The sequence below is a fragment of the Ochotona curzoniae genome, unplaced genomic scaffold (genome assembly GCF_017591425.1).
Source record: "Ochotona curzoniae isolate NIBS_2020 unplaced genomic scaffold, NIBS_Ocur_1.0 contig_54, whole genome shotgun sequence".
In the NCBI taxonomy this organism is placed as follows: domain Eukaryota; kingdom Metazoa; phylum Chordata; class Mammalia; order Lagomorpha; family Ochotonidae; genus Ochotona; species Ochotona curzoniae.
Window position 1 is genome coordinate 2,138,736 of NW_024466464.1, and position 16,194 is coordinate 2,154,929.

At 55.5% G+C, this 16,194-nt stretch overlaps 1 protein-coding gene across 1 annotated transcript in view; it reads right to left on the reverse strand.

Annotated features, from left to right (window-relative positions):
• SDK1 (sidekick cell adhesion molecule 1) overlaps positions 1–16,194 on the reverse strand; it is a 516,271-nt gene that overhangs the window by 169,110 nt on the left and 330,967 nt on the right. Inside the window, exons 15-16 of the mRNA XM_040989963.1 lie at positions 2,169–2,316; positions 1,156–1,296 (exon numbers count right to left, since the gene is read on the reverse strand). Coding sequence (XP_040845897.1) covers positions 1,156–1,296; positions 2,169–2,316 — 289 coding nt within the window. The remainder of the gene's footprint in view (positions 1–1,155; positions 1,297–2,168; positions 2,317–16,194) is intronic.

Consider the following 16,194-nt stretch of genomic DNA (forward strand, 5'->3'; position numbering starts at 1 on the left):
CCTGGCTCCCTTGATGGCTCCAGCCTGGATGTCCTGGGTATTTGCTGATGGGAGTGGCTTGCTTTCCCTCACACATAAGCAAACAAACAAAGGAATGGCTTCAGGGACTTAGAGCACATCAGGCAGATAATGACCTGCCTTAGACGGACAGAGCCTGACCCTTGCAGGAGCTACGTGAGGAGTGACTGCTGTGACGGGCAATGACAGGCACATGGATGATTACACAAACATGTGGGCAATGAGGTGCCCTCTGCACACTAAGATAATGGGGTTAAAGGAGCAACACTCTCCCAATTTCTTTCATTTTTCCAAGAAACTAGATCTGCTCTCTGAAGACCTTTGTTAGGCAAGTCCTTCATAAACAGACCGAGCCCGGGGGAGGCATGCGGAAGGAGGGGCTAAGGGCCACCTGCGGTTCTTGTCCCAGAAACGCTGATAAAATTAACCAATACATCCAGGGGAGGACAATCTATTCAAAGACCTGCTAATTACCGGCTTCTATTGACTGCTGCACTGTTTTCTTTTTTACTTATGTCAACAAACCGTTGCAATTATCCCATTCGGTGCAATTTTAAAATCAGCGGTTGTTTGGCAAAGATTTCTCCCCTGGATCACGGGCCAAGTTCTCATCTAACTCCAAGTATGTCTAGGAGCCTGCCTGTCCCTTTAAGGCGGGGAGCCACATCGGACCCTCAGATGCGGACACTGGGCTGACTCCCAATGCTTCAAAATGTTTCCGTTTCATTTCCAACACCTAGAAACTGAAAAAACTGTGTGTACATTTTTGGATTTCCTTGAAATACGAGCAGATCTGGCAGCCCTGAGCAGCATGATAGTATGGCTACAATTAGCTGCTAACTAAATCCCATTCATCAGTGTTAGCGTGAAATTCTTACATTTAATAATGCGTGGCCCTACTAAAAACGCTCAAAGGGATTACGGGAGATTCGAGATCTGAACAGCAGCCCCTGCTGCCAGCTGCCAACACCCCTTCCATTCTCCTGCCCACACGCAGCCACTGGTGCGGTTCGTAGGGCTGCCCACAGCGGCTCAGGCTCGCTGGTCCCTGGGACCTCACCCCGGGACCCTGGCTCCTGTACACATGCGGCGTGCAGCTCTGCTCCGCCGGACCGTCTGGACGCAGCAGCCACTTGCCTGAGGATGTACCCACGCAGCACCCCGTTGTGCTCTGTTTCCGGGGGCGGCTGCCACTGGACCATGATGGACTGGTTGGTGCGCCCACTGGCCACGATGTTCTTCGGGGGAGCACTGGGTGGTTCCTCAGGTAACATCAACCTAAACGCGCGGGGGAAAGGGGGAGAGGTGAGCGCCACACAGGGGACAGCCCTCCCCATCCTCGCGGACCTCACTCCTGGCTATCTGGGACAACCGGTGACAGGAAAAGCACAGCACATGGCCGATCCGGCTGAAGGCACAGGGCGAGACAGGACAAATCAGGGCAGCCCACACTCAGCTTAGCAAGCCACAGGAAGACGTGGGAGGGTGGCTCCATGACGTGGGAGGGTGGCTCCATGCCAAGGCGACGAGCCCGAGGGAGCCGGCCTGAGGCCTCCAGCCCAAGGCTTCTCTTCAGCTTCTTCTGCTTTGCTCACATCAACCTCCCACATATTGGAAGACGTCCTTAAGATCTCAACTCCTTTCTGGCCCAGTCATCAAGCACTCAGGTTGGTGGGGAGGGCGGGCTGCAGGGAGCTGGCGCCGCCTGCCATGTCACACTCCGTTCCAGCCTTAGAAGTGGCCCTCCCAGGCAGGGGAGCTGCAGCCCGGCGGGAAGGCAGCAGTCTGCGGCCACAGACCTCTCAGGGCTCCCTGACAACGCCCTGCGAGACGGCGCCCAAAGCAGCCCCCTGTGCTGGGGTCAGGTTAGGGAGAGGGCACGGAAAATGTGGAGGCTCCTAATTTCCCACGTAATTAGGGCGGACAGTGCCATCAGAAACAAGCTGTGCAGGACAGCCAGCGCTCTCCGGGAGAGTCCAGCTTGCCCAGCATCCAAGGGAGCGCTCCCTCTCTGGGACAACTCCCTGCTCATGTTCGCGCCAGGATCCCTGCACACGATCCACTGCTTCCAACCCTTTGCAGTGCCAGTGTGAGCCAGGCCGTGTGGCCCCCCCAGCACAGCACGGAGTGGGGCATCCACGTCCACGCACCTGCTTGTCTCTGCGCTGTACTGCCCTTTGCCCACTTGGTTCACCGCACACACCCTGAACTGGTAGGTGCGGGCCGGGGTCAGGCCGCTCACGGTGACGCTGGTCATCTCGGGGCTGACGTTGGACAGGTGCACTTTCCACGGGGAGTCTGAAAGGAAGAGCGAGATGGAATCAAACCCACACAGCGTAAGGAGAAGGGCGATGCGCGAACACAAGTGCGTCCCCGCAGCCACCTTCCTGCTGGCCAGTGGAGAGGCGCCTGGTCACACGGCTAGTGGTTTGCAGGCCTGACGACGTGGAACCTGGGGCTCCTCACCCCAAGTCCAGCATTTCTCAGATCCCTCAGGCTGCTGCCAGGTGGAGGGAGGGATGCTGTGGCTCAAGCTGCGTCGGCGACTCCTGCGTCTAACACGTGGCGGGGGAGATTCTGCCGGCGCTCATGTTAGGCAGATTGCAGATCTGTCCCCCAGAAGAGGATACTGCACATGTCCCCGAGTGATACATAAAACGCTATTCATTAACATTTTAATAAAAGAGGAAACGAACGTCATCAAGACAGATGGGCAGCCACACGGCCGCGCGGCTCTGGCTGCAGAGGCACAGCACAACCGCGCAGCTCGCTGAGGACGCACCAGCCTGCCTTCCAGCACAGGAGAAGCTCTGCCACCCGAACGGGCTCTCGCCCAGCAGGCTTGGAAACGGGGAGTCCTCCCCCGTGTGACTTCTGGCCCTGACTCCCGGCAACCAGGCAGTTCCCTCCTCAATGCCAATGATGCCCACACTGCATTCTCAGGTGACGTGGGGGCAGGGACACTCTTCTGCAAATCCAACAGCCTGATGCCAGCTGGACTGTGACCACCGGATCTTCTCAATCATTCCAAGTGAGGCTGCATCCCAGAGCAGCTCTCCGGGAAGTCTAACCCCCGCTAGGCACTTCCACGTTCTCACTCCCAACGACACGAGTGTAAGGATCCCTTTCCCTCGTCTTTCCTGAAGACCAGCGTGCGCCTCCCTGGTGACATGGGCCACTTCAGCACCGTCCCTCTTTATACTGCAACCGGAGACATTGCAGAGAGCACCCAGCAGCCAGCTGTGATGTTGCCAGGCCTGTGGCTGAGACTGACCGTAGAGCAGGCAAGCACCTTCCCTCCCGGGCCTGGACACCCTGGGCAGAAGGCAGCGCCTCTCCATGCCAAGGCCAGCGCCCATAGCACATGCTTTCATTCTGAAGTTGACTGACACACAGGAGAAGATGGACACCACTTGGCTTGATTCTGCCTGAATCTTCCTTAATGGGGGCAGAGTAGGCAAAGGTATGGTCAAAGGTTTCGCCTGGCCACCCCCATTGCACATCGTGGCTTGCTGCTGGCTCCCAGCTACGACCCATCCTCCTGCTAACATGAACTGCGGGAAACAGCAGATGTTGCTAAAATGCTCGAGGCCCTGGGAGAGCTTGTGTGGAGTTCTAGGCTGCCGGCTGCAGCAGTGGCTTAGCTCCTGCTGCCATGTACCTTTGTAGGACAGTGGTGGCGATAGCAGGGACAGTGGTGGCGGTAGGAGGGACAGTGACGGTGACAGTGACAGCGGTGGTAGCGACAGTGACGGTGACAGAGACAGTGGTGGTAGTGACAGTGACAGGGACAGTGACGGTGACAGTGACAGCGGTGGTAGTGAACCAACAGATAGAAGATCTCTTTCTGTGTGACTCTACCTTTTAAATGTGAAAATATCCTTTTTTTAAAATGGGAACACGTGAAAAGCAGTGACATGCCATTCACATCCATCGGGGTGGTTACTAGAAACAAAGAGCAAGCAGACCGAGCATCATAGATATCAATACTGAAGAGAATGTGCGGACATCAAAAGCCCTGTGCACTATTGGTGAAAGTGTAAAATGGCATATAAGCCACCATGGAAAAACAGTATGGCATAGTACCTCAAATAACACCCCCAGGCAGGGCTGGGCAGCTGCCTCGCCCACCAGGACCGGGCTCCACCAGCTGCCCAGAGCCCCGAACCACGGCTTCCTGCGGGAGGTCTGCCTAGGACCGCCACCTCATCCTTCCAACTTCCTGTCCTGCTCGCCCAGGTCTCTTGACGTTTGGCTACACAATGTGGGTCTCGCTCACCAAGGGTGGAGCTACGGTCTCCCTTCGTCCACGCCTGGTAAACAGCCCCCCGTTGAAGCTTATGCCATGGCTACTGCCACTTGGGAGTGTCCCCTGTGCCTCGTGGGGTCCTAAGTGAGGGGATACTCGGCACCCCCCAGTCGTCCCCAGCGCCTGTGAGTCAACTCTCGCATCAGCAGGTGAGGCCGCACTGGCAACCATGGCAACAAGCAACCAGCCAAAGGTGGGCTGCAGTGACCAGCTGGCAGATCAAGCACAGGGAGGAGGGGCCTCAGACGCCCCTGGGCCGCCAGAGGCCGTCCAGCTGACCTTGGCTGACGGTCACCCTGCGGGAGACTCTGACAGACCCTGACCCGAGAACAGGGCCTGCTTTCCGGAGCGATTAGACAACAGGGTCTCTTAGCCCACCCTGCAACCTGGGGCTTGGCAGCCTCTGGGTGACTACCACAGAATTCTCGATTCTTTTTCCTTCCTCCCTTACTAGAAGAGATTGGGCAGGAAGGGAGATTAAACTGAAAGCTAATATAACTGAGCCCGATCCATGTCACAGCCACCTGCTTTGTACCCTGAAACCTCTCGAAAAGTGCTCTTTCCCAGCCCTGGAACAGCAAGCTGCAAAAGGGCTAAGATTGAATCGCCACGTCTGTTCCTGCCGATCAATAAGCCAGATCCCTTTAAAGATTCACCTGCCAGCAGGACCTCACCAGGCCGTCTCAGGCTGCACCGTGCACGAATCCCCTGGTAAAGGAACCATCACAGTCCCAAGGTCCCCCCCTCCCAGCCAAGGCCCCACAGCGCTGCTCACCCACCCTGGCCACTCAGTGCTGCAAGCCCGGCTCCCTTGGAGCTGCAGGGCCCAGCATCTGCAAGGGCTTACTCACTCCACCACACTCTGTCAGCTTAAAAACTGGTGGTTTCAAGCTCTGCAAATGTATTACAAGCATTTTTCTAATGAAAAAAATCCATGTTATCAAATAAAGGCAACCCAAGGTGGAGGTTGATGAGTAACCCATGGCCTTCCACGCTAGCACTACGTACAGAGAGGCTGGTTTGAATCCTAGCTACTCCACTTCCAATCCAGCTTCCTGTTAAGGCGCCTGAGAAGGCAGTGGAAGATGGTCCATGTGGGAGAGCTGGATGGAGCGCCTGGCTCCTGGCTTCAGCCTGTCCTGCCCTGTGAGTTGTGGCCATTTGGGGAGTGAATCGGTGGATAGATCTCTCTCTCTTTAAATAAGCAAAAAGGAAACAAAGTTAACCAAGGAAGGAAAAGTGACTCCTTGGGGGATGTGGCAGAAACGCACAACAACACCCAAGGTGTATTTACATGCTGTTCACGCACACTTACTCCTTAAGAAAGTAAACAAAGCCAGTAACCGAATGAAAATCACAACCAACGCCTAGGAAACAAAGGAAAAGAAACGGAACATCATGACCCAACTCTAGGACGTCATACAATTCTCTGGGATAAATCAAAATTCACGCCCTGGCCGCACAGGAGAGGGACCGGCAGGTGGGAGCCTCCGTTGACTAGGTGATGTCATGGGTGCAGCTGTCACCCTGAGGTTAAGACCTGGGCTCAGAAGCGGGCACCTCGTGTTGGAGCACCGGGGTTCAACGCCCTGACTCCACCCTCCTGCCAGCGCAGATCTGGGGAGGCGGCAGTGACAAGCCAAGCCCTTGGGTTTCTGCTCCCCACACGGGGGACCTGGATCCACCTTGGGTTTCTGCTGCTTACACAGGGGACCTGGATCCACCTTGGGTTTCTGCTCCCCACATAGGGGACCTGGATCCACCTTGGGTTTCTGTTCTCCACACAGGGGGACCTGGATCCACCTTGGGTTTCTGCTCTCCACACGGGGGACCTGGATCCGCCTTGGCTTTCTGCTCCCGACCCGGGGGACCTGGATCTGCCTTGGGTTTCTGCTCTCCACACGGGGGACCTGGATCCACCTTGGCTTTCTGCTGCTTACATGGGGGACCTGGAACCACCTTGGGTTTCTGCTCCCCACACGGGGGACCTGGATCCAGTTCCCAGCTCTCGCTTTGCCCTAAAGCAGCCCTGCTGGTTGTAGCCATTTGGGGAGTGAACCAGGAGATGGATATTCTGTGTGCTTCTCTCTCAGTCTGCCTCTCAAACAGATTTTAAAAAAATTTAAATGATAAAATAATAATAAAAGATGAAACAACCAATATAATGTAACAGAATTTGTTCGGCTCCTTATTGAAGCAAATCAAGTGTAAAATCTCATTGTTTTAGACAATTAGGGAAATATGGATGGAGTATCAGATGATATTAAAGATTATTATTAACTCTGCTAGCTGCAACGCTGGCTTTCAGAGCTGCACACGGAATCACTTACCAATGAAACGACATGTTCCCTGGGCTTGCCTTTAAAACGCTCAAGCAAAAACAATGTGGGGAACAGAGGGAAATATTTAATACTGCTCAGAATGAAATGTTTGTAGAGAGTCAGGATTTTGTCACAACATTACCAGCTCAGAGCACTTGCAACCGTCTTAGTTGTCCATCTGGAAGGCAAAACCTGTGACTTCAATGGTGTTTTCAATGGTGAGTGTATGTGAAGGACAGTGAATATTCTTCCACGAAAACAAGGACACTGCTCCTAGGTTACAGAGTTTAAAGGAATACTCGAGGTGCAGATTTATTGTCTTTCCAAGTCCTCTGGTGTTTTGGCTGCACTCTGTGCACTCAATCTCCTGATATGCAAAAATGGCTTCACCAGAGGCTGTCTACCTCAGCAAGCGCTCAGCAGCCCAACTCTGCCAGACCTGTGTACTCACCGCGCGGGACCCTGGACCGGGGGCAGCAAACCGCCAGACCCATGCATTCACTGCACGGGACCCTGGACCGGGGGCAGCAAACCGCCAGACCCATGCATTCACTGCACGGGACCCTGGACCGGGGGCAGCAAACCGCCAGACCCGGCGTATTCACCATGAGGGTCCCAGGACCGGGGGGCACAGGGAGGGTGCCTGGTGCTTAGAGCAGCTCAATCTGTGCTGCAGAACCAAAGCACAAACTGTGTTGCAGGTGCAGCTGGTAGCTAACACACACACACACACACACACACACACACACACACACACAGGCACACATACACACAGGCACACAGAGACACACACACAGAGGCACACGCACACAGATGCACAGAGACACACACAGAGACACACAGTCACACAGACACACACACACGAGAGCCCTGAGGCAGAGCCCATGCTGCTCATTTAGGTGTAAGGAATGGATGGTTCAAGGCTCAGGCCACAAGTCTCCTCAGCCAGCTGTTTGCTTTGTGCCTCTCGGTTAGTTTGCTTTTAAAGCTTGCAGGGTGAAGGCGCTGGTCAGGGAAAGCATCAGGCTGAACCATCGCCCCGGATCACTGCGTATGAGGAGCCGGAGGACACAGCAGTGTCACTCAGAGAGGAGGCCGTCCCCGTACCAGGCTGTCCCCCCAGGCGCCGGATGACCCTGTGGGCACGTGCTGTGCCGAGGCTAACCTACGCACAAGGCACACGCTCCAAGGCCTCAAGGTCCTGCCCAGCTCAGCGGGGCTAAGCGATGGTGACAGGGTGTGCTCCGGACATGATGCGATGAGAAGGGCACTTGACTCCCTGCTCTGCTCCAAGCCCCGTGGCCTCAGCTCACTGGGAGAAAAGCACCAGCCAACCCCGCTGAGTCATGTCCTACAAAGCAGTTGGCCAGTCCTCCTGCACGACTGTCAAGGTCATCGCGAAGTAGGACAGTCTGAGAGACTGCTCTGCTGAGAGCAGCCCGAGGAGACAAGCCCGCCAGATGCCACGTGGGAGTCCGCATGGGAAGGACATCTGAAGACAGCACAAACTTGAGTTTAATAATAACACACTGATATACAGGCTCATTAGCTGTGACGGACCTACCACCGAAGGCAAGAAGCAGGGGGTATGGGAACACTGCCCTCACAACCACGCTATAAACCTAAAGCCAACCCAGAAGAGAAAGCAGGAAAGGCCTGTTGGTGGATGGAGCCCAGCAGGGGACGGGCAAGCTCTCGGGCACTGTGTCAGGTGTGTGTCTGCCTGGGCCCACACCAGATGGAGGTGAAGATGGCTGTGGAAGTCAGGGACAGAGTCACTGTGCCCGGTCTCCCGGCTGCCGCTCTGCATCGATCCAGACCCGGGTTGGGCCCGACTGCTCAGTAACTGGTGATCCACACCAGCCAAGAGTGACAATCATGGGCAGGGGAGAGGCAGCCAGGGGCAGGAGAGCGGTAGCCAGGGGCAGGGGAGAGGCAGCCAGGGGCAGGGGAGAGGCAGATTCAGGCAGGGGAGAGTCAGCCAGGGGCAGAGGAGAGACAGCCAGGGGCAGAGGAGAAGCAGCTAGGGGCAGGGGAGAGGCAGCCAGGGGCAGGGAAGAGGCAGTCAGGGGCAGGAGAGCGGCAGATTCAGGCAGGGGAGAGACAGTCAGGGGCAGAGGAGAGACAGCCAGGGGCAGAGGAGAAGCAGCTAGGGGCAGGGGAGAGGCAGCCAGGGGCAGGGGAGAGGCAGCCAGTGGCAGGGGTCTCTATGGGCTGTTCTCAGTTGGCACCATATGCCCTCCTGTACGAAGCTCACACTGAAATTCTGGCTTCTCAATAACATGCTGTCCTAACTTTGTCCTTTTTCACATCGACATGGCATAAAATGGTAGATTTTCGTGTGAATGACACCTTACTCTATGCATATTTACATGAATCTATACTTAATAATACGCACATGTGTATTACATTCATCACCAGAAGTAATGCTAATTTTAAAAATGTGGAAAATAGAGAACATGAGAAAACAATGACACACAGTCCCATACTTCAGAGTTCGTCTTTTTAACCATCCATGACTGTTCAAGTGCTTCGTGTAACTACTTCCTAATTTTTTTTTGGAGACTCGTATTTTAGCATTTAGCTCAATGAATTATTGAAGCTATTTTGGAAGAATGAGTAACATTTACGTATCTGAATTAAAGTGCCGGTACATTATGGTCATTAGGAGAGCAGAGATACACAGTTGCAAGCCCAGACAGGAAACAATGTTGGCCTCATGGGATCAGTCTGCTCGGCAGGTGGCCCCAGAAGATGCGCCATCCCTGTTCCTGCACTCAGGCCTGGGCCCGAGAGCCAGGGCTAAGCAAGAGCGTCCCTAGCTCTGGCCAGAGCGTATCTGGAAGCTGAAGGAGCGGCGTAGGTGATTCCTTCCGCAAAAGCTCAGTAAGATCTTCCCCTGGAGGAGTCTGCACAAGCTCGGAACACAAGGAACGGGACGCCCGGTGGCAGAGCAGCATCTGCACCTGAGCTGCCGGACGTGGCGTCCTGAAACACATCCCCTACACGGGAAACGCCTGCGAGGTCCTCTGGGTGCATGAGGTGTGCCTCAAGACAACCGCGAGGACTGCGCTCATCTACCTGCCCGCGGCACCCCTGCAGGCGAGGCTGCGGCCACAGGCAGTCCGGCCTGCGTCACTGCAGATGTCTGAGAGCCGGAGAGGCTGGGCCAGCCAGCGCTCAACAGGAAGCAGGCGGAAATTCTCTACTGAAACAAACTGTGAGGAGCGACTGGAGCATCCACCCTCCTCTTGGGACTCAGCACCCTTGGTCTCGGCTTCCTTACGGTTAAGGCCTTCTAGGTTCACATTTTGCTGTCCGCCAATCCACTATAACCTCGCAACCTGTTCTCCACCAATCCGCTGTAACCTCATGGCACTGTACCTGACGGCCTGTCACCCAAACCCTTCAGCCCCTTCCCCTAGTACCCGCCCACCCCTGCACCCAGCAGTCCTTTGTGGCCTGCCCACAGCCCTATCCACCAATCGCTCATGGCCCCATGATACCCACCCCTGTCAGAAAGGCATTTCTCTCTCTTCCTCCCTGGGAGCTTCCTCCTGCCACTATGGCAGGAAACCTCTCTGCCTCCTCCCTCTTCCCGCAGCCATCCACCTCCGCCATTCTTCCCTTCCCCACAGCCACCTCTCCCGCTGGAATAAAGACCTCGCATATGTCCCACTGCATCTGGCATATTGGGTAACGGTGACAATTCCTAACAAACCAACCAGGAGCGTACAGCAAAGAGGTGGCTGGACCGCCTTTACTGCGGGAAAGCATTCTTTGCCCCGGGCCTCCAAAGAAATGACAAGAGTCTACAAGGCTAGGGGTAAAAGACCGAAATCATTAGAAAATGCATAAGCCTTCAGCTAAGAGACATGGACAAAATAATTCAAGCAAGCAATTTGGGGGCCTTTAGCTATTGACATCCAGAGGGCCAGGGCCTCCAGAGCCGCAGTACAAGGCCCAGCCCACAGCTGGGCCTCAGGATGCGCCCACAGGACAGAGGATCTGGGGCCCACAGTGGGTCCCCTGCCCCTGCCTCACTCTGCCCATGGCCAGGGAGGGCATCAGAGAGTGCAGCCTGGAGCCCAGCACCTCTGCCCACCCCTGCAAGCAGAGCTTTCCTTCTCAAAAACACCTGGGGCGGGGAAGGCCTCCCTGGGAGTGTTTAAAATGGGAGCAAAGGCTATTAACGCCAGGCTTAATATGCAAATACCCAAGGGAAAATGAGCTAAAACACACAACACTCCCTAACAACTCCGAGGCTATTAGAAAATACCTGTGTGAGACAGCTTTCAAAGGCAGCATCAGAAGGGCGTGAGGGAAAAGAACAAAGCGTCTGGGTTCTGCAAGCAACACAGCACAAAGCCCGCGGCTTTTAAGTACGCAATGGCAAATGAGGACAGCGACGTTAGGCACGGAGTGCGGTGGCTGTCAGGGCGGCTTTCATGCCTGAGCCACTGAGCCACTGAGCCACTGAGCGCAGCGTGCAAGACGGCGTTGTGTCTGGACATGAAAAGACACCTGTGGCAGCGGTGGAAGAACAGAGCCCACGGCCGGGAAATTCTCGCCGTGAAGGGACGAGCCCCTCCCCGACGACACAGGGGAGGGAGCGCAGCGGACGGTTCCCAGGCAATGTTCTCCAAACACCAGTCTTGCACCAGCAGTGCCCATCGCCAAGCTCTGCTTGAAAACAGAGAGGCTGGTGAGAAAAGAGAAAGCTCTGCCCTCCGGGAGAGACCAAGTGTCGGGGACGCTGCTGCCACGCATCACACAGACCTTGTTGTTCCCATCACGACCCGCTGCGCTCTGCCTAGACCAGCGCTGCCAGGGCCTTCTGCCTCGCAGCCCAGGGCTGGCCGGGCCCCTCCTGCCTAGCCGGGGCCTTCTGCCTCGCAGCCCAGGGCTGGCCAGGCCCCTCCTGCCTAGCCAGGCCCGACAAGGACCTCCTGCTGCCAGTGTTCACTGCCAGGTTCATCTTGCTCGTCACTCTCACACTTCCCTTGTTCCAGTCCCCTGCGGCCTCTGCTGTGTGCGCCTGGGCCTGAAGCCTCGCTCTCTGTCACAGCCTGGTCGCGGTCCTGCACGGTGTGGGGAGCTGAGCCTGTCTTAACCGCCTAGTCCTTGTAACATTCCCCTAGTTTCAATAAGCAGGTCTTACTTTGCACTCACGTTGCTTCTAGCTTTTCTTGCCCCCAAGGAACCTTCTCCTCCTGTGGATCCAACTGCCCAGGTCTTTCCCAGACTCCTGTCCTCTGGGACTCTGCAGTCCTACGCGTCTATCCATGCCCAGGCACCTTCCCCGACTGACCCAAACTCTGCCTGTCCCAAAGCCTGACCTCGCCTGCAGGGGAGCACGAGCCTCCGCTCCACGGCCCTGCACAAAGCTGCACCACCCCTGTCATCCTTGGCGTCCTGCTTGGCCGGGGTCGCGCCCTTTGTCTAACACTCTGCCACGAGCAGCACACAGCTTGCAGACCTGCCTGGAGCTGCTGCGTCTCGTGGCATCGGGCAGAGACACGACGGACCACCAAGAGGCCGACGGGTCCGCTTGCACAGAGGCTGCCCTTCACATGTTTCTATAAACACACGGGATGCGCACGTCTGTGCATACAGACAGAAGACTTACAGACCTCCCAAACAGAAAACATACATAAAACCAGACAAAATGAGAACATAACCAAACACAAAAGAATCCAAGGTCACCAAAGAGAAGACAAGAGCCGTCGCGGCACCTGGTGTGACGGAGCGCTGCATCTGAGCTGCCTGGCCGCCAGGTCACAGGGGAAACGCCCTCTGGATGGCGGAGTTCCCGAAGGGGCCTCAGAAGACGTCTTCCAGCAGCAGGGCACAGGGACTCAGGGACCCAGCAGACCCGCCATAAGCCTCAGGTACCGCTAAGACTCATGCTTAGCTCTCAAGTACCACTGGCTGAGAAATAAGAGCCTCCCCCACTCCAGTACACATCGTTTCAAAAAATCCTAAGAATTAGAAATGTGAGGAAGAAATGCTTTATGTGATTAAAAAAAAAAAAAGCCTGTTTAAATCAATGGCATACTCATTTAGATGAGGCCTCAGATGCCAGCCTTTGGGGGCAGCTGGACTGCCAGGAGACCCCAGGAGCGTGCGGGCCCAGAAGCCATTTGCATCTTCTCCGGGGTGTGGTTGCTAGGGTGTGAATATTTGTCAAAACTCACAGAAAACCTCTGTGTTTACTTGGATGCAAATTACACCTCAATAGACAACAAAGCCTCGGCAAGGCACAGGGCCGGCTCTGCGGCTTCCTTCTGAGGCAGAGAGAAGGAAAGAAGAAGCCAGCACACCAGTCACCGTGCAAAATTCGTCCCACCGCGACGGCAAGCCAGGAAAGAGAGAAAGAAAACAAACGCCATTGTGTAGAGAAGGTAAACCAGTTCCCTTGGAAATCTAGAGGCTCGCACAGAAAACCATGAGCCACGAGAGAGAGAGAGAGAGAGAGAGAGAGAGAGAGAGAGAGAGAGAGAGAGAGAGCTTTCCTCTTTCCTCTGCCCCAACAATCACCTCTGAAAAGGGCAGCCACACAGACTCCTAGGGCAGCCCTGAGACGCCGGCAGAGAGCGTGGCTGCACACCTGCGTGTGTCACTCAGCCGCGTCACAGCATCCAGAGAGAGAGGGGCCTTCGCGTCGTCTGCGTGGCAGGATGGCCACGGGGCCGCTTCTCCGACGCTCGCCACGGCTTAACAAGATTAGGAACTCAACGGGACTATTTCTGAAACTTCATAAGATAATTCCCATTTTCTTTTCTGGAGGAACAAATAGGGATGGGACATAAAGTCCTGGAAAGATGAAGGCAGCAGGTACCTTATCAGTTACCAAAACACATCTTCTGAGGACTAAAGTAAAATGCCATAAAGCTGGCACAAAACAGGGGATGAACCAGTGGAACCAAGTAAACCTTACACAGATACACTTTTGTATCAGCACCTCTCTCCGGTACATGAGACAGGAACAATCATGCATAGATGGACAATTCACGATGGGAGCCGGGTCAGGCAAAAGTCAAAAAATGCTGTCTGTCAGAAAACCTATCTAGATTCCAGAGGAATGAAATCTATTAAACATTAGGCCTTTCAAGGTGTTGGGCTGGGCAGAGCAGGGCCGGCCTGAGGCAGGTGGCAGAGTCCGGGATGGATCTGCCTTGGGAATGCCTGGGCTGCCTTGGGAGTGCCTGGGCTGCCTTGGGAATGCCTGGGCTGCCTTGGGAATGCCTGGGCTGCCTTGGGAATGCCTGGGCTGCCTTGGGAGTGCCTGGGCTGCCTTGGGAATGCCTGGGCTGCCTTGGGAGTGCCTGGGCTGCCTTGCGAGTGCCTGGGCTGCCTTGGGAATGCCTGGGCTGCCTTGGGAATGCCTGGACTGCCTTGCAGGCACCACGCAGGCCCGGTCTCAGCCCAGATACCGAGCCCTGACCTACCTCCAGGAGCTGTGGCCTTTCCCTGTCCCCGGCACCTAAGACATATAAAAGCCCAGAGCCGGGTACCTGGGCGGCCATTTCCCTCTTGGGTCACCCGCCACGTGGAAGTGGTCCTGGGTCATCTCCCACCAGGTGGCAGTCCGTCAGACTGTGTCCCCTGATTAATGAACCCCTGTACCTGCACTAAAAGCCTCCTTCTCTCAACCTAACAAAAAGGAAGGTGAGAACCTACGAGGATGTTTGTTCCTGCTTGGTAGTGCCTGCATATCCAAACACAAAAACCACAAAGAATGCCTTTAACTACGTAAAACTCCAAACACTTCCGTAGGTCGGAAAGCAGTGCACAACACTTGAAAGTAAAAGGAACCAGAACAAAACTCCACAAACAACGGGAAAAAAATACCCAAGGCCTTAAGAGAAAAATGAGGAAAAGACATGGACAGCCCATGCCGGGGAGTGCACGGAGCCTTCTCGGGCCGTTGTTCCACCAGCACTCCTGATAATGCAAGCAATGCAGCTGAAACTATGGCGAGAACCTCACACTCAGAACCACAAACATTCCCAATAAAAAGTCTGGAGAATGTTGTCACAAACTTGGAGCAGGAAGCTTACTACATCTTGGGAATATTCTTGTTCCTGTTGCTGTCCTGTCGGCCTATGGGGTAATTCTACACAGGGACAGCGCCTCCTAGAGGTGGACACTGGCAGGGTGTCTGGACATGGGCGACCAGGTCCTGGAGGAGAAGCAGACCTGCAGGAGTAGGGGAGCTGCTGGCCAGCCGGGCAAAGGGCTGCTGGCCCTGCCTGCTGTGCTCAGGGAGCTATGGGCAGCCTCACTGCTGAGCCGTGGAACGGGCAGCCTCACTGCTGAGCCGTGGGACGGGCAGCCTCACTGCTGAGCCGTGGGACGGGCAGCCTCACTGCTGAGCCGTGGAACGGCCAGTCCCGAAGCGGCTGGAGACAAATGTGGAGAGGCAGCAGTCGTAAGATGATGAATTGGGCTATACACCATGAGAATAAGCCGCCACCTGTTCATCAAGCAACAAGAACTCCATCTAGGAGGGTACTAGGCTAGCAAAGCAGGCAGAGACTGCCAGGGCCTAGGCTGCGGAACAAAGGCCCGCCTCAGGGGAATCCAGGGTGAGCGTGGGCCAATCCCAGCCTGGCTCCCCAGGTTTCTCAGGCCTCCCTCTGGCGGCTCAGTGAGGAACACATTCCAGGACGGCGTTCCTTCACTGGTATGCACCCCGGCCAGACTTGGTCAGCAGTGACAGGAACAGGTGCAAAGGACAGGCTCAGGGAGACAAAACCAAGAGGGCTTATTCATCTATCTGTGAAGGGGAAGTATTGGTGAAGGGGTCAAGATTGCCTTGATGTGTCTACACTGGGAGAGGCCCTACTTCCAGCACGGGGAGGAGATGACAGCTCCATGTTGACGTGTCTACACTGGGAGAGGCCCTACTTCCAGCACGGGGAGGAGATGACAGCTCCATGTTGATGTGTCTACACTGGGAGAGGCCCTACTTCCAGCATGGGGAGGAGAGGACAGCTCCATTCGAGATACTAATTCATGAGCCTGTAGGGCCTTCAGGCATAGATGTCAGAGAACATGTGGTCGGGTTAACACACATTAGGACCTTCTAACATACGGGTGAAAGTCAATTACAGACATGCAGCAGGGAAGGAAGGTGGGGTGGGAAGCCATGTGCAGACTAAGAGAGCCAGCGCGCGCAAGAGTTTCAGGGGAAGGAGAGAAATGGGACGAAGTGGCCAGAGAGAGAAGGGAGTGAGGAGGTTGGGAGGGCGGATGCACGGAGCCCAGGCGAGGGTGAGCTGGAGCGTGCCCCGGGCAGCGAGGTGAGGCTGTGGACTGCCCAGTCCCTGGGAAGTTCATGGGGCAGCTGCAGCAGGAGTGGGGCTGCAGGTGGAGACAAGCAGCACGGAGGCCGAGAGGGGGCAGACAGGGACAGAATGACAGAGCCACGAGCAGCAGGTGTGACCGGAAGCAGGGAGCTAGCTCTCAAATACAAGGGACTGCAGGAATGAGCTTTCGTATCCTAAGTAATAACTAAATTCTTATTAATGAGCACTCATA